This window comes from Phyllobates terribilis, unplaced genomic scaffold (assembly GCF_046119375.1).
Source record: "Phyllobates terribilis strain yellow unplaced genomic scaffold, ASM4611937v1 Scaffold_5__5_contigs__length_657084704, whole genome shotgun sequence".
Lineage (NCBI taxonomy): Eukaryota > Metazoa > Chordata > Amphibia > Anura > Dendrobatidae > Phyllobates > Phyllobates terribilis.
This window is the reverse complement of record NW_027362765.1, coordinates 182498390-182517328: the sequence shown is the minus strand read 5'-3', so window position 1 is coordinate 182517328 and position 18939 is coordinate 182498390. Positions and strand designations below refer to the sequence as shown.

At 43.3% G+C, this 18939-nt stretch overlaps 1 protein-coding gene across 6 annotated transcripts in view; it reads right to left on the bottom strand.

Moving 5' to 3' along the window:
* ATP6V0A1 (ATPase H+ transporting V0 subunit a1) overlaps window positions 1-18939 on the bottom strand; it is an 82970-nt gene that overhangs the window by 21941 nt on the left and 42090 nt on the right. For 4 of the 6 annotated variants that reach the window (XM_073683574.1, XM_073683568.1, XM_073683570.1 and 1 more), the window contains exons 6-17: window positions 11769-11875; window positions 10939-11065; window positions 7203-7285; window positions 6019-6112; window positions 5481-5693; window positions 4985-5135; window positions 4760-4899; window positions 3004-3167; window positions 1808-1898; window positions 1608-1726; window positions 1269-1485; window positions 263-370 (exon numbers count right to left, since the gene is read on the bottom strand). In XM_073683574.1, the coding sequence (XP_073539675.1) occupies window positions 263-370; window positions 1269-1485; window positions 1608-1726; window positions 1808-1898; window positions 3004-3167; window positions 4760-4899; window positions 4985-5135; window positions 5481-5693; window positions 6019-6112; window positions 7203-7285; window positions 10939-11065; window positions 11769-11875 (1614 nt within the window). The remainder of the gene's footprint in view (window positions 1-262; window positions 371-1268; window positions 1486-1607; window positions 1727-1807; window positions 1899-3003; window positions 3168-4759; window positions 4900-4984; window positions 5136-5480; window positions 5694-6018; window positions 6113-7202; window positions 7286-10938; window positions 11066-11768; window positions 11876-18939) is intronic. The other 2 variants (XM_073683571.1, XM_073683572.1) reach the window with 1 other exon arrangement.

The following is an 18939-nucleotide window of genomic DNA, read 5'->3' as shown; positions in this document are numbered from 1 at the left end:
CACACAATCAATATTTCTAAACCAAATCATAAACTAATTGATAGAATTTAGCATCCGTCATCTCCTCTGAATATTAGGAGATATTACGTGATAGGAGGCGGTAGATTCCAGGTGTGTCCGTGCATGTATACATTTTGGAAGACTAGAGTTCTCACCACCTGCAGAGTCACTCCATTGTTGCATATCAGCAGACCCCATGTGACAGGGCAGGGGTAAGGTATTGGCACAGCAAACACAGGATTTCTATGTGCCTGGTACTCACCAAGTGCTTCCTCCTGAGGTATTGGTGGCGAAGCATGAGAGGCTTAAGAACCAGCATCCAAGGCACACAGAGAAAAGCACAGACCACCAGGAAACACTGCAGTCCTTTCTGGAAGACACAAGTTTACAACAATAAGTGCAAATCTGTACTAATATTGTACCATATTGTCCAATTATTACAAGGTCATAACAAATATAAGGCAGAAGTTATATAGCGCTTTGGTTAGATATGCAAATCCCAACAAGGTGTCACGTATGGCCTTTCTTAGCAGTCCGTGCTTTTAAAGTCCAACCTACAGTCACTGTATGGCGTCAGCGCCTTTATTTTTGTGACTGGTTCCTATAAACTATACATATTCCATAAATATGCCTTGTGTATAAGGGATGGGCAAAATCCCTACAAGTGTGATTACTATATTATCCATCATTTTCTATAGATATTCACAATTAATCTGTAATTTCGGGTTCTAGCAAGGGCGCTCCTAATTAAGCAAGTGCAAGGCTTAGATATCAGAAAAAAGGAAAAACAGGTTTCCAACTAATTTTACCTTCCCTGGAAAAATTACCTTCCCTGCCTTCGCGCGCTGGCCCGCAGAGCTCCGCCTGCCTTTGCGCGCCGGCCCGAGGAGCTCCGCCTGCCTACGCGCGCAAGTATCAGTCGTCAATTTAATTCATGAGTAGTTCAGTACCAGGTGTAAAGTCTTCTTCATATTGCATCCTGGGACCTCCAGATTACCAAATGTGCCATCGTGGAAGGTGCTAAAGCTAATTCCTGTTAGTTTCCCACTGCATTGATTCTTAGGGAATAGAAAAATAAGATGCCTACTTTTTCTTCCTAGAAATTGCATCATTTTTTTTAAATGGGTTATGACAGATATTACAGTTCTGCAACATGAATGGCATTTTCCATAATTCCATAATCCAAAAATAAAAAACATTTGTCCAATATTTCTTACATTTTTGTACCAGTACCAGATTTAGCACACCACAAACACTAATGCTCCTACCTGTCCACTATAAAGCATAGGAAAAGATGTATCACTGTAGTTGAAGAGGAACATGTTAATGAAGTGAATCAGGAGACTTGGTGCAACCTTCGAGTTGGAGGCATCATAGGCGCACCACTTGAAAAGTATAAGAATAACCAAGTAACCAAAAAGAGATGCCATGAAGATCATTTCCGGTATAAACCCAAGGTAAATGTTCAAAGGCTTCTTGAAATATCTAGAAAACAAAAGAAGGGCAGATAAGGTCTTGTTTTTGGCAAAGGAAGAGTATCCAGAGTAGCGGATATATGTAAAATATGGAGAGCTGCTGTTTGCAATCCTTTCAATATATGTACTTACAGGTGGTTAAGGAGACTGAGTGTGACCCCAAAAAGCATATGTACGATGCCAAGGACAACTGACATTTTCATTTTGAAGGAATTCAAGAAGGTCAGCTTGTTAGTCGCTATGCTCCAAATCTGTTAAGAAATAGGGATGTTAATGTCAACCATTCAACAAACCATGAGAAACATCTGCTAAGATAGCAGTTAGCCACTTACCGGATCAATCCCAAATGGATAAGGTCCATTGAACACTCCATTAACAGCTGGGTCCAGCTGCAAGACTGACGCACTCTTAAGAAGTTGCTCTCTATAATAGAAAATGAAATGTGTCCGATACGAGAACCTTCACATCACAACAGTATTTTGACAGTGCCACTCACACAAGAAAAGTCACCCAGTATGTTTTTTTGGGTTAGTAGAGGTGTAGGTCTTGTTATCCGGATATGGAGACCTTCAGCGTTTATTATGTTTCTTACTGGGCAAACTGAAACCTCAGTGACTGCTGCCCCCAAATCTCACTGTGGGTCTTTAGCAGTCACTCACAGATTTTTGACCACCTGCCTCCTCAGAAATATAGTGGCAGCCGCTGATACCTTCTTCTTTCTGCCACGTCCAGGTGATGTAGCCAATGTGCCTTTAACTTTGAAGTTCTGAACTCTGCATCCAATTATATCTCTAGGAACATTCAATGACTTTGTACCGTTCTGTCTCCTTTTCCTCGTTTGTGCAAGGCAATGATCCAGTCTCTTAAAATTTTGGACCACTATGTTGAAAGGGCTAAGATTTCCCAGTAGCGCTGCTAGAAGCTGATGTCTACCTATACATAATGCTTGCAGCAGGTCATAACAGCCAAAAATGGGGCAGATTAATTCTGAGAAGCAGTTATCATTAAGTGGCATTTTGTGCTGAATTTGCAGAAACCACTTTTTAGATTAGTTGTGTTGAGCTATTTAAGTTGTTCTTGTTGCAAGAGATATGTGTCCTGGAACCCACAGGAGTTACTTAAAGGGGTTGCCCAGTCAAAACCAACTGCGGAGGTGCACATGATTAACCTCTGCTCCATTCGGCCAGGGCTCTGAAGATCCCCAGTTCTTGGGATTGTTGGATGCGATGGTGGTCAGATGGCATAAGATAGGGGATAACTTTAAAACTTGAGAACACCCCTTTATGTATAGAGGCAGCAGTGTGCACATATTCTCATGATAAGTGAGAAATTCAAATAAGAGACTTGGAAATGCAAAGGAGCACAGAAGTCTGAGCATTGATCATATGGTACATGATGCAAGCGATGGCACATAGGTCAATTGTCAAAAGATGTTTGAAGGTGAACCTTCCCTTTAAATTCTGCGGTGGTAATGTGATTCAACACAAGACTTCATGTGAACCGAAATCACAAACTTTCGATTACTTACGTCCAGTTCGCCTTTGGGCTGGTAAACATGGGCCTAACACTCCAAGAAGAGCCAAAAAGGTTAAGAGCCTTGGAAAAGCAATCATTGTAGATAAGGCCAGTGTAGACGGAGAAAAGGCCCATCAGAAGAATGATATATCTGCCACTAAACACCATGTTGAAGAGCTGTGAACAAACAGAAAATTGTTACAAAGATTGGCAACATTGCACACAGATGGGTTTGAGGCTATGTGCCCACGTAGCAGATTTGATGCAGAGCGTTTTTGCCTCTCTGGCAGAAAAAAAAACACATGCAGATTTACATGCGTTTTTTCTGCCAGAGAGAATCGTTTTTTTCAGCGTTTTTACCGCGTTTTTTCAAGCACTTTTCCAAGCGATTTTGAGCATTACTTGGAAAAGTGCTTGACAAGTTGGTCACACAATATAAATCCATGCAACTGGCATGGATTTATATTGTGTGACCAACTTAGATTTTTTAAATGCTGCATCTATAGTAAAAAAAAATAAATAACTAAAAAAAAAAAAGAATTAAAAAGTTGAAAATAAAAAACCCCTGTTGCAGTTGCGTGACCATCAGCTGACTAAATGACGTCACCGCAGGTCCTGCAAATACACCGCGGGACGCCGAGGAGAGAGGACGCGGCCGGGAGAAGACCGGAGAGGTGAGTATACAGGTTTTTTTTTATTTTAAACTTTTTTTATTTCATTTTTTCACCGCGTGGTAGCCGGGATGAAGAGGAGTTGTAATCTCCTCTTCATCCTGGGTACCACACGCACCGCGATTACGCCGCAAATTCATGGCCATTGAATTTAATTGAAACGCAGCAAATCCACATATACCTGCGGGTTTGCTGCGTTTCAATGTTCCTCAATGGCAGCAAATTTGCGGCATAATCGCGGTAGAAATGGTCATGCTGCGTTTTGCAACGCAATGCAAATTCAGCACGCTAATTAGTGCATCATGTGCACAGCACATCCGAATTCACATTGCTTTGCATGGCAGACGGTTTTACAAGCGTTTTTGCGGCCGTAAAAACGCCGCAAAAACGCTACGTGGGCACATAGCCTTACTGTGTTAGGAGAAAAAAGTTGTCCAAGCATCTAATATTGAGAGATTCATAGGATAGGTGATCGATATCAGATCGGTGGGGGTCTGACACCCAGCACCCCCATGATCAGCTTCACTCTGGGAGTTATTTCCAGTAAATTTATAAAAGTAGCAATATGATACCTGAAAAAGGACTACAAAACCTCATAACTAAATATTTTTATCAGTAAGAAAATATATCCAAGGCACCAGACCAATCCCGTAACCAATTCTTTATTGATCAGAGCACATAATCAGGCAAAAATCCGTAAGTGATGTTTCGGCCTGGTTTTTTTTTTTTGTTTGTTTTTTTACTTTTTGTACATTTTGGCTTTAAAAAAGGGTAAATCGTTGCTTCTTTCTGCCCTCTGATTAATAAATAATTGATTATGAGATTTCTCTGGTGCATTAGATACATTTTCTTGTGGATTCATCAGCGCCCAGATGGGGACTTGCTGTAAGGAAGCACGGAGCTAGAGGAATGGTGGGTCGGAGATTCACAAGAATATGATTAAATATTTGGACAGTATCCAATGTGTTCTGCCTGTTGCAATTTCAAATTAGATTTTACTTTTGTCTGCAGTTATGAAATGATTGCTAAATGTTTTGTAAAAACAGATTTCTTTTAAAGGTGGAGAACTTTACCGCTGGTCTAATTGTGGACGTTTACCTCATTGTCAGTCTTTTGGGACAGAATTCGGCTTTCTCTTACAACCATCCAAACTCCAAACAGGGTCATCAGGATCCCATGTCCAAAGTCACCAAACATCACAGCAAACAAGAAGGGAAAAGTGATAATCGTGTATGGAGCTATAAAAAACAAAAAACACAATAGTCAGTCGTCTTGTGTACAAATTATTAATACAAATTATTTATTATAGAGCAGAAAAGATACCTGGATTTATTTCCCGGTAACTGCCAATACCATAGGCATCGACAAGATTCTGGAAACCGTAAGTGAACTTGTTAGTCTTGTTGTAAGTTGGTGGGGTCTGGTTAGTCTGCATCCTGTTCAGGATGGAAGGGACAGTAGATCCGCTATGCTCCTGAAAATGACATGAATTTACAGGAATATTAAAAAGTGGTTGTCTGATGACTGGGGGGTTCCACCAATCACTAGTTAAGGGGTCTCGAGTGTAATTGCAGAGTGGATGGGGCATGGTCGCTATGCAGGCTGCTCCATTCAATGTTTGTGGGACTGAGGGAGACGGCCAAGAACAGCAGTCAGCCTTTTTCCATTATTCCCATCTGCGCTCATGCCACTCCATTCACTCTCCGACCACTATTTAGGAACAGCTCTGGTTTTAGGCATTTTTGGGGAAGCCAATCAGACATGTATGACCTTTTATTCATGGGAAAACCCCCTTAAGAATAGAGACAATAATACTCACTGTGCCTCTCCTGAGAGCAAACTGGATGGAATCCAGATCAGCCACCGGGCACCAGACTTCTGCAATCAGACACTTCTGTGTAACATCGATGTTGCATAGGTTCAGTGTGTGGTAAATGGCCTTCATTTTCCTGACCTTAATAAACCAGACTCGGATTGTTTTAGCAGCAGCCTGAAGGACGCGCTGGCGATGGTCTTCAGTTTGGTTAAGAACCTGAAATTAGGAAAGTTGTAATTATGAATTGTAATTTTTCCTGTAATCCCCATCTACAGTTGTTCTTCATTATCTATCTGAACTGCGTGTGAATGTATGGTGGAGGTGGGGGATTATGCATACATTTATATTCTTCAATGTGGGCCAAAAAAACAACACTAACAGCGCTGCAGCAGACGACCGTAAAATGATCTACCGACTGCTTGCCATATTCCTTTAACGTTGCAAAAAAACTTTCCAATTACTCTAATATTTAGTTATTCCTCATGTAGAAGATTTATCTATTCCAATACATACAGGATGAACAGCCCTTTTAAAGTTTTACCATCTGCAAATCATCTATCCTTGTGTTTACGCCAGCCGCCATCTCTTTGCGCTCCTGTGGTGTCTCAGGACAAGGGTAAAGTGAAGCTCGAAATCTGTGAAGCAAAAGGAAAAAACAAAAAAACTTTTAAATGGAAAGAGACTGACATCAGAAGGAAAGCAAATAAAGAGTGTGAGCAGCTATCCAGAGCTAAGGGTACGTACAGCTGAAGGGGTTGCCTCATATTTCCTTGACACTAAGCTGGCCAAGTGATCAGCTGAACACTGCACGTCTGGCTAATGTAAGGCCCGGCAGGCAGTTATCTGTGGGAGAAATAGTGGCCAGAGGAGACCTGAAGGATGGCCAGGCTGGGACGGATGCTCAGCAGCGCTCTACTCCGGCTCATAAAGGAAACTCTCAAACAATAGACCCTTGCGATGAGGTTTATAGCCCCCAATATAGCACATGGCAAGGATTACAAAAACATGGCAGCTTTCTTTCAGACACAGCAGCACTCCTGACCTTGGGCTGTGTATGGTATTGCAGATCAGCTCTGTTCACTTCAAGGGGGCAGAATTGCAATACCAGACACAGCCCATGCTCAGGAGTGGCACTGTTTCTGACACAAAGCATCCAAGGTTTTCTAATATTAAGAAACCTCTTTAAAAATGAAATTAGACATTAGTTGGTAGCTGAACCGTAAAGTATGTTGAAAACATTCATCTATGTTTAGGTATATGAGGACTGTAGGCAATGCGCAGTACCATGTAAAAGTGCGTCAGAGTTCAGAATGCTTAAATGGGGTATTTAAGAGTGGCTGGGAGTGGAATATTCCTTGCACGAGTTATCTAGGAGTATTAAAAAAAAAAAAAAAAGGATCTGCTCTAGAAACAGCGCCAATCTGGTCTATGTGCATTGTCTTTTACTGTAGTCCACTGAATGTGGATGAGCTGCAGTTCTAGGCACAGTCCCCTTCACCGCAGTTTTAGACACAGCCCCCCCACCCCACCGCAGTTCTAAGCACGCAGTTGTAGGCCCTTCCCTGCAGTTCTAGGCACAGCAGCCCCACCGCACCCCTCACAAATGTGCAGACTTGCTCTTTAATGTCAAAAAATTATAATCTTGGTTGTCTAATGCTTTAGAATGTTAAAAATAGAAATGCATATAAAGAGGATAGTAATCTACTGGATCAGCAGGACAGTTACCCTTCACAGATCTTCTTCACTCTGTTCTTCAGCTGGTCTCCTTGGAAGAAGATGATGAATACAGACTTGTGGACACTGTCGCCCTGTAAAGCGGAAGCACATTAGATCATGTAAATGAAAAGCTCTGCGGACATGTTGATTTTACCAAATAATTGATATTGCCCATGAAATAAGAATTTTCATCACCTTTTCTTAGATCAAATATAACCACCCTATGGGCCAAAGTTTGACATGTGTGTATTAAACGTCTGTAGGTTAGCGCCATAGATGTAAGTGGCTCCTGTATTGATATATTTAAATACATTTTCCCAAAATCGCAAGTTATCCTCTATCCATTGGAGAACAGTCTCAGAGATCAGCCTTGAACAGGGGTGAGGGGGAATGCTTGTGATAGTGATAGAATTTGTCTCTGGGACTGCCGGACAAGGCCAATTATAGCACTAGGCTTTTTCTAAAAGTTCCATAGACAATGAATAGAGAAGAGGCCGAATATACGCACCTCTGCTCCATTCAGAGATGGAGCAGAGTCCCATTTTTGGGGTTCCAGAGTCCCGCTCTCTGGATCGAAGGAGGTTACAGCAATTCGACGCTCAGCGATCAACAAATTATCTCCTATCCAAAAGATAAGGAACAATGTGCGATTTGGGGAATACTCCTTTAACCATTCAAATACAGATGCAACAGCATAGGATGTATGCAATAGAAGATTAGTCAAATTGGGGATAAAGTTTATAATCCAACCCCTGTAACTATTCTACTAGGAAGGTTTGCAAAATTTATATGCACATGTAGCTTAAAGCCAAGTCCAGCAATACCTTTACATGGCCAGTCCTTTCCTCCATTGCTGAGAAATCAGTCTTTGAGTTGATATGTAAATGAGTCTGTAGATCTGAAGCCACTGTCACTCCAGCTCTATTCCCTGCCCAGCGCTGCCCTCTCCTGGTTGACTAACCGCTCCTTTGCCTGAAGTAACACAGTATAGAGGCTGTCAGTGAAGCAGGAGGTGGTGGCTCTGAACTAGGAAAAGAGCTGGAGTGACAGAGGCTTTATATCTACGATAACCATTTGTAGATCAAGTCAAATGCTGATTTCTCAGTAATGGAGTAACGGACTGGCCATAAAGGTATTGCAGGACTTGTCATGCACATATGAATAGTTTGGGTGGGAGGGTGGGGGGAAGCGAAATCCTGCAGACAGATTCCCTTTAAATTCAATGAGCAGTATGTAATTGTGTAGCCACATCCCACTACTATCCACAATTATCTTAAAGAAGACTGTTATATGAAATCATAGTACATAGGTATACACTAGCTAAGCAAGGTACCTTGGCAAAGTGCCACTGACCACATTATCTACATTGGCAGGAAATCCAATGCTGGTAACAGGCAGCTTTGATCTGGCACTGACTTAGGGGCACTGCCCACCACATGTTTTCTGCAGATAAGCAGTCTAATTACAATGACTCATGCACAGAACATTTGTCTTACTCACCAGGCCAAGAGGTTCAATGCTTTAATGTGATCAATAGTACAGACAGAAGCAAAAGGAATCTGCAAGGCCAAAGCTAGCAGTACACATTGGATGAAAGTAAACCAAACTAGGGAATGACAGAACTTGGAGGAAAGAAAGACCGGCCATACTAGATCTCAACATACCTGATCTTTTCCCTAAGCAGTAAGCCACTTTCTCCATTGAAATAAATATACACAGTGACTTGAAAAAGTATTCATACTCCGTGAACATTTTTCTACTTCATACCCACGAACGTAAGTATTTTATTGGGATTTTATGTGATATCTCAACACAAAGTAGCAAGTATTTGTGAAGTGTAAAGAAAATGATGCATTTTTTTAACCATTTATAATTCTGAAAATTGTAATGTGCATTTGTATTCAGTCCCCTGAGCCAATACCTTGTAGGACCACCTTTCTCTGCAATTACTGTACTGCTGAAAGTCTTTTTGGGTATGTTTCTACCTGCTTTGCACATCTAGAGGCTGAAATTTTTGCCCATTATTCTTTCCAAAATAGCTCTATTTGAAAACACCATCCCCACCATCAAACATGGAGGTGGCAGCGTCATGCTGTGGGGATGCTTTTCTTCAGCAGGGACAGGGAAGCTGGTCAGAGTTGATTTGAAGATGGATGTAACTAAATACAGGGCAATGCTGGAGGAAAACCTCTAAGAGGCTGCAAAAGACTGGAGACTGAGTCATAGGTTCACCTTCCAGCAGAACAACAACCCTAAGCATACTGCCAGAGCTACAATAGAATAGTTTAGATCAAAGCAAATTCATGTGTGTGAATGGTCTAGTCACAGTCCAGACCTAAATCCCATTGAGAACCTGTGGCAAAACTTGATTGGATGGAGGCGTCTGTGAACAGCAATCTCACTGAGCTGGGGCTAGTGTGCAAAGAAGAATAGGAAAAAATTCATCCTCTAGATGTGCAAAGCAGGTAGAGACATCCCCCCAAAAGACGTGCAGCAGCAATTACAGCGAAAGGTGGTCCTACAAAGTACCAATCTGCAGGGGGGCTGAATACAAATGCACGCCACAATTTTCAGATTTATATATTTAAAATATTTTTGAAAACTATGTATCATTTCCGGTACACTTCATAAATACTTCCTACTTTGTGTTAATATACCACAAACTCCCAATAAAATACATTTAAGTTTGCGGGTGTAAGGTAAAAAATGTGGGAAAGTTTAAGGGGTATGAACACTTTTTCAAGGCGCTGTATGCTCAGTTGTCAGCTACGTAACATTCTTTAATAGTGTAGGTCTCCTGCACCATAGAAAGCAGTCAACTGGAAGCTGAGATATGGTGGGTAGTTTGACATGATTATCAGACTGAGGAGCTGGTGCTTGTTGCTGATAATTCTCTCCCTTGTATCTGACTTTTTACTCCATCATCTCCCCAGCAGAGGGGGTACAGTACAACTATAATCTTCATGTACAAGACGAGATTTAAAGGACACAAATAACAATTGACACTTCCGCTTTCCAATCAGAGCTAATAAGAAGCTCTCTGGACTGGCCATATAATGGGAAGCACAAGCAAGTAGGGGACACTGTAGCACAGCTGTAGTAGTGCAGATAGACATGAGACCTTCCTGTGTTTGTACGCGGGATACTGAGATATGGGTAAGGAAGTCAATCTGTTAATCAGTAGGGACTGAGCTCATTCTGAAGGCACTTCCTTGGCAGTACAATACAAAGAACGAAATGAACAGAGAAAGGCTGCCAGACCACGGACGTACCATACACAAAGGTCCAGGCGGGTATAATAGAAGTCTAAAACCTCATTACTATCAGATCATTGTAAAGTAAAATCTGCGAGGTTATTTCAGGAAAGGGGCACTGAGGGCATCTGCATTGATGACCTGGGTCGAATTTCATCACCATGGCATGGAATGGCCTTATCTCACAGACACAACACAACATAGCTTGGCTTCATCATATACACACATCACAACATGGCCTCAATACAGACTACACAAGACCTCTTCACACATGCAATATGGTATAGCCTCATCTCACCCACACCAACAAACCACAACACGTCATAACCTCATCACACACACACACAACATGGATGTACAGAACCAGAGCTACTAATTATAGTCCACTATTGTAACCATCAGCAGACACCTTCATTTTAGCCCTAGCGTATTTATTTCACCTATCACAAAACAGTCATGATATCTGCAAACTACTGGACATGTCTTCTTACCGTTACTGGATCTTCCAAAGGGTTTTCGATTTCAGCCTGTCGTAGAAACACATTACCCCGACAAACCCGCCACAACATCCTTTCAAATGTGGGAATCCTCTCACGGTTGATCACGCCAGCCACAAACCTGAGACACATAAGGGAGAATAGTACAAAGTTAAAGAATATTAAAAAGGGGTTTTAAAAAAAATAATAATAATCTGATTATTGCAAAAAGGAAAATTTAAGAGAAGTGCTCAGAATGTTTTTGCCCCCTTAAAGAGCCACCGCTATGTGACAGTCCTCTTCTTGCAAACTCTAAAGGTGTCCTTAGAGCTAATTTGCCATACGCTAATTAATTAGACCTCACAAAGGTGACTATACTACATTGTCTAGTCTGGCTGCCTTATCCCCAGCCAGGGACATCATATAGTAAGGAATAAGGTGTGGCCAGCTTGACATAATTCTGCGGCGCCTCCACCTCCTTCATTGGACAGGACCAGTTGTATATGGTGCGGGTAGGCATTAAACATGTAGTATAAGCGCAGCAAAAACAGGTCAAATTTAAGCTAATTGAATGGTTCCTCCCAACATATGTTAACTGAAGTCCCCCAGAAATTGTAGGAATGACACAACTGTATAGTAAATTCTGAGTGTCTCTATGTCTCTGAAGGAAACTTGGTCAATTGCTCTCCATCAGAAAAGCTCCAAGTCTCCACTAGGAAAAGGGATGTGGTGCATCAGAACAATATGCCACCAATTATCAGGTAATGAAAACTCCTTCAGGTTCCACATAACCATATATGCGATTATTGCCCTAAATCTGTGGAAGGAGCCGTTTCTGTACCTACCCGAGTCTCAGTGGAGCTCCTCTTCCCATCTCGCTGGGCTCCAGCAGCGAAGAAGATTCCTCCAATAGATCCGGATCCGCCATCTGCTGATGATGATGCAATTGAGCCTGAATTCACAAACCAATTAATAACTAATCAAACCAGTTAGTGGCATGCAGGGGCCATGGGGGGCAGGCATGAGAGCCAGGTGAAAGGGGTACACAGATTAAGTGGGGATGTCTATGTATCAAGGCAGTCGCTCCATTCACTGATGGAGATATAGATGGCTAATTTTGATTTAAAGGACAGAGTCTGGGCTCAGGCATGTGCTATAACACATTAATCATTTTCTCCACTACACGGTTAGGGAAAGAATTTTAAGAGTCGAAGCCTGAAACTGAATTGAAGAACAGATTGCATTAATACATAGACTTTGGAAGGAAATCTCAGACATTAAGCAGTTATGGGCTGCAGAATAGGGATACGTGATAGAAGGATGTTAGGGGAGGTGAACACTATACCCATGAATGTAAAAGATTTCATTATGGTGAATAAAAGTAACGGGCAATTCTGCCATTATTGCTTCTTGTACTGAAAGCTACAAAGTTTGATTTTCCAGATTTACAGCTGCCTGCATTAGACTTTACCCAGGGAACAAATAACAACTTAGCTCCCCAAACTGAAGCAGCCCTCTAGTACCGCCCGATTACAGGGGCCGGTAATAGCCTGCACATGCCCACCTAATCTCACTATCACTGGACTGTGCAAACATGGCAGCAATTAGCCGCTCACTAGTCAGCTGAGCCAATATCGACGTCAGCAGTACATCTCACCGGTAGACAGGGAATATGCTACAGACAGTATCCAAACTGTATGGGGACTGAACAATCGTGTGAGCGATCACTCGTCCCCATACAGATTGCATCAGCCAGTGAGTAGGATCTTAAAAAGGAGCGCAGATTGACACTCACTATGGGCACAAATCTGCCTGCTTAATTGTACTTTTAGGAGTTAAAGAGGTATTCCCATTTCCAAGATCCTATCCCAATTTCTAGTAGGCGTAATAATACTACTATTAGGAAATACCTTCAATTAGAAATGTAGTATAGTTTTTCTGCTTCACTATGTCTCTTTCCTCATGTGCAGGCATTGCAGGACCTTAGGTATAGATGGTTACGCCCACTGATATAGTGACAGCTAGATAGTTGCTAGTGATTGTAACCATGGATACCCAAGGTCCTGCAATGCCTGCACATGAGGAAAGAGACATAGTGAAGCAGAAAGACTCTACTACATTTCATATTAATAATACACCTACTACATATTGGGATAGGATCTTGGAGATGGGAATACCCCTTCAATGGATAATCAAGTCACATGGAACTATTCGATTTATGACTAAAGCCGGCCTATAAGTCGCGAGGAAACGACTGCTGTATGTATGAATATGAAGGAAAGACCCGTAGAGCTAGTTAAGCGGTTCCTATCGGGGAGCAAGAGCTGCATTTAAAAAGCCATCTTGCTCATCATCCTTTTAATGAGAGATTGGGTACATTCAGTGACCGCAAGTTCTAGTCTTAAAGGGGAGCAATACAGATGAGGTCACACACCTGCTTGGAAACTAGCAGAGTGCATCATGCACATGTCCTATGTGGCATGTGGGGACTTCAAGAGTATTCCAGTCTCCAAGATCCTATCCCAATATGTAGTAGGAGTAATAATAATAATAATGCTAGCAAAAACCTCCAATTAGAAATGTAGTATAGTTCTTCTGATTCGCTATGTTGCTTATCCCATGTGTAGGGCACTGGAGTAGCTTAGGTATCCATGGTTAAGACCACACAAATAGTGAAAGGTAGTTAGCTCTTAGTTGTCATAAACTTGGATAGCTAAGCTACTGCAATACCCTGCACATGTGATAAGTAATATAGCGAATCAGAAGCACTATACTGTATTTCTAATTGGAGGTATTTGCGAATATTATTATTACTACTACCTACTACATATTAGGTTAGGATCTTTTAGATGGGAATACCAATTTAAGCAATCAGCACCACTCACTTCACAATGCAAAACCAATTATGGCAAGACAACCTTCTTAAAAGCGCTGATCGACTTGTTATATAATAATCAACTGCTCTTTTTATGGGAGCCCATGTGAACACTCTGACACAATACATTTGTGACTCCATCAGGCTACAGTCTGCAGTGTACCCGAATTGGAGCCATTACAGCTTTGCAAAAAGATATGCAGGACCCTGGCCTGGTGTCAACGACGATTGTCTGTGACAACCAGACCAGGCCAATGCAAACTTTCTTGGCTGGTACTTCATTACCAGCATCCTGGGCGCATCTTGTGATTACTTTTTTTTTTCTCTCTGCATGAACATGAAGTCTAATCACGTGGCCTTAAGTGACACCACAATGCCATGACACTGCAGGGCCTAGTAATCATAAGAGGTGCCCAGGATGCCAGGATTCCAGTGTCAGCCAAGAAAGTTCACACTGCCCTGGTCCAGCACCACCAACATGGACGTTAGACCAGGGTCATGTGAATCGTTTTTGCTCAATTTTAGGAGTCACTTATTTTATGTTATAGCTTCCATGATAAGTAGGTGAAATTAATTTTGTGAAGGGGTTGTACAGTACAGACCAAAAGTTTGGACACACCTTCTCATTTAAAGATTTTTCTGTATTTTCATGACTATGAAAATTGTACATTCACACTGAAGGCATCAAAACTATGAATTAACACATGTGGAATTATATACTTAACAAAGAAGTGTGAAACAACTGAAAAGATCCTAGTTACTTACCGGTAACGGGATTTTACAGAGCCCATGACAGCACCACCTGAGAGAGAGGGTATCCGCCCACCAAGGACAGGAACCTACTGAATAAAAAGGCGGTACCTCTCCTCCGCATCAGTTTTTTGTTTCAGAGCATGAGAGGGCCTCCGAAGACAGGTTAATACACAACCACCACCTCAACATATGTACTAAACACCTTAAAAAAAGTGCACACCACAGTGATAAAGGGGAGGGAATTAATAGGGTGCTGTCATGGGCTCTGTAAAATCCCGTTACCGGTAAGTAACTAGGATCTTTTCCCCTTCTCCCATGACAGCACCACCTGAGAGATTTATAGAGATTAAATACCAGAGGGAGGGATCACCGCTTGCAACACCCTTCTACCAAAGGACAGATCAGTAGAAGAGGAAAGGTCAAGACGGTAATGTTTGTAAAATATAGCAGGGGATGACCAAGTTGCCGCCTTACATATAATGTCGATGGGCACATCCGCCTTCTCAGCCCAGGAAGCAGCTACCGCTCTGGTGGAATGGGCCTTCAGGTTCTCAGGAACCGGCAGATTGCTAGAAGAGTAGGCTAAGGTAATAGTATCCCTGACCCATCTAGCTATGGTCCCCCTTGTAACCTTAAGTCCTTTCCTAGCCCCCTGAAAGGATATAAATAAAGCGTCACTCTTTCTCCAGGCTTTTGTCACTTCCAAATACTGGACTAACACCCTCCTAACATCTAAGGTGTGAAGCTTATATTCCTCAGAATCCCTAGGATTAGGATAGAAGGAAGGGAGAGTGATTACTTGCGTCCTATGGAACTTGGAGGCTACCTTTGGAAGATAGGCCGGGTCTGGTCTTAAGATTACTCTATCCATACATACTTGAGTGAATGGATGGTTAATGGATAGTGCGTGTAAGTCACGGACTCTACGAGCTGATGTCAGGGCCACCAATAGCGCAGTCTTTAAAGTTAAGATTTTTTCTGAAACCTTCTCTAAGGGCTCGAAGGGAGGTTTGGTTAATGCTTCCAGAACTAAATTAAGGTCCCAAGGAGGCATTCTTGGAACAGGAATAGGGCTGGATCTATGACAGGCTTTAATAAATCTAATGATCCATCTATTTGCTGCCAAGTCATAATTATACAGTGCCCCCAGAGCAGATACCTGTACCTTAAGAGTACTGGTGGCTAGTCCCATGTTTAACCCCTTCTGGAGGAATTCTAGTATGGCCTCAATAGGAACCCTCCCTTTGGCAGACTGACCCGAGGTAGACAAGAACTTAGCCCAGGTTCTACCATAGATTCTAGTTGTTATCGGCTTTCTACTTGCTAGAAGGGTAGTAACAAGATCTGGAGAAAACCCCCTTTGCGTCAATAGCGACCTCTCAAAATCCAAGCCGTCAAATGCAGGCCCGCTCTTTGGGGATGACAGACTGGGCCCTGCCTGAGGAGATCCGGGATGTCCGGAAGAACCCATGGATCTGCTTGGGACATTCTCTTCATCCAAGTGAACCATGGTCTCTTGGGCCAGAACGGGGCGATCAATATAACCCTCGCCCGTTCCTCTCGGATCTTCCTCAGGATAGTAGGGATCAGTACTAAAGGGGGAAAGGCATAAGCTAGAGTGAAATCCCACTGAATCTGCAGCGCGTCCACCGCAAACGCCCCCTCTTTTGGATTCAGGGAGCAAAAGGTTTCGGTCTTCCGATTGTGTCTGTTTGCAAACAGATCTATCTGGGGCTGTCCCCACCGATCCACAATCTGCTGAAAAACGGCTGGATTCAACTCCCACTCTCCTTGTTTCAAGATGTGACGACTCAAGAAATCGGCCTTTATGTTCTCTTCCCCTTTTATATGCAGTGCCGAGAGCGTAACCAGCCGACTCTCGGTAAACCTGAAGATCTGATCCGCTATTAACATCAGAGGGAGAGACCTGGTACCCCCCTGATGATTGATGTAGGCGACTGTTGATCTGTTGTCTGACATTATCCTGACGTGAGGACCCTGAAGAACAGAACTGAATTCTTTTAGCGCGTTTCTGGCTGCCAACAGCTCTTTCATGTTGGAAGAGAGGCTTGTCTCGCTGTCCGACCAGAGGCCTTGTACAGAACGATCCCTTAGGTGAGCTCCCCAACCTTCCGCACTTGCGTCTGTTGTAATTGTATCCGACACCTGGAAGGTCCAAGGAACCCCCAAAGATAGGTTGACCGGAGATGTCCACCAGTCCAGGGAGTTGATCACAACATCTGGAAGAGATATTTTCCCATTTAGGCGACCTTTGAGCCGCCTGTCCGCTGCCAGAATCTCCTGTTGAAGACATCTGGAATGGTGCTGGGCCCACTGAACCGCCGGAATGCAAGACGTCATTGTACCCAACAGAGACATTGCACTCCTCAGGGTGATGGTCGGATTGCTGACAATCTGAGATGTTAGGGATCTGATCTTCAGTTTCTTTTCCTCTGGCAGAAGACAGGTTTGGTTTTCCGAGTCCAGAATGAGACCCAGGAAAGACTGAACCCTCTTTGGTTCCAGCCTTGACTTCTCCAGATTTAACAGCCAACCTAGGCGTCTTAGACTGGCCATGACATCCGCCAGGGCTAGAGCACAGAGTTGACTTGATCTGCCCACTACTAAGAAGTCGTCCAGATAAGGGATGACTAAAATATCTCTTTCCCTCAAGTGCGCTGTGACCTCCAGAATGATTTTTGTGAAGACTCTCGGCGCCATGGAAATGCCAAAGGGAAGAGCTGCGAACTGAAAATGCCTTACGTGCCTGCCGAATTGTACAGCTACTCTTAGAAACTGTTGATGATCTGGCAAAATCGGGACGTGGTAGTAGGCGTCCTTCAGATCGAGGACGCACATAAAACAGTCCGGAAATAACATCTTTATGGCTGATTTTATTGTTTCCATCTTGAAAGGCCTGTAGATTAAATGGTCGTTCAGTCTCTTTAAGTTCGCAATGGTCCTGAAGGAGCCGTCCGGCTTCTTTATTAGGAAGAGGGTCGAATAGAATCCTCTTCCTTGCTCGGGTGCAGGTGTTTCCACCAGAACTCCTTTCCTGAGCAGAGAGAGAACTTCCTGCTGTAAGGCTATCTGTTCCGCTAAACCTCTGGGGGCTGATATTTTGACAGTGTTCTTGGGCCTGCTCTTGAACTCTAGTGTGAGCCCCCTCCTGATTATCCCTAAGATCCAAGAATTGGATGAAATTTTCTTCCAGGCAGGCAGGAAGTGGGACAATCTTCCTCCCACCTGGGGGGAACTGTCACTTAGGGGCTTTCTTATTCTCGGAGGAGGGACCCCCAAACATGAAGCCTCTGCTATACGGCTTTCGGTCTTTCCAGCTACCTTGGTCTCTGGGAGCTTTACTGCGGCTGTATTTTCTCTTCCGAAAGGAACTGTTAAATCGGGAACCAGACACCGTGGGAAATCCATGTTTTTTGTCTGCGGCTTTATCTAGGATGTCATCTAGACCTTTGCCGAACAAGAAGTCCCCCTCACAAGGGATTGAGCACAGTTTAGACTTTGACTGCACATCTCCTGGCCAGCTCTTGAGCCATAGCGCCCTACGGGCTGCATTAGAGAGGTTTGCAGACCGGGCAGCCAGCCTAACTGAACCTGCCGATGCATCTGCCAGGAATGCAGCCGCTCCCTGCACAAGAGGAAGGTCTGATAGAATTTTCTCCCTGGACACATTCCCCCTGATCTGGTCTTCCAATTGTTGAAGCCAGATCATCATAGATCTAGCAGTGCAGGTCGCTGCTACTGCCGGTTTAAGGGCCCCTGCTGACGACTCCCAGGTTTGCTTAAGGAAGAACTCCGCTTTTTTATCCAGCGGGTCTTTTAAGGCTCCTAAATCCTCAAAGGGCAGAGTGGATTTTTTTGAAGATTTTGAAATGGCCACGTCAATCTTAGGGGTTTTGTCCCATTTAGCCGCATCCTCATCCTCAAAGGGGTACCTCCGCTTGGAGGATGACGGCAGCTGACCCTTCCTCTCCGGTTTCTTCCATTCCCTTTCTATCAGAGATTTAATCCTGTCATTGACCGGGAATGAGCGTCTCCTCCTTTGGTCTAAGCCCCCGAACATAACATCCTGGACTGTTCTGGGCACTTTGGTATCGGTAATACCCATAGTCCCTCTGACGGCTTTAACTAGTCTCTCAGTATTATCAACCGAAAAACAAGGTCTGCCCCCCCCATTATCATCCGAAGACTCCGATGACGATGAGGAGTGATTAGAGGAGGAAGGCAGTTCTCTCGTAAAACGGGACTCCACTGATTCCTCTGATTCTGAAGAAACTAGTTTTCGCTTCTTCTTTTTGAGTGAGGTTAAGCCTCTTAAAGACTCTCTGACCTCTGTCTGGATTAGATCCTTTAATTCTAAAGAAAACCTG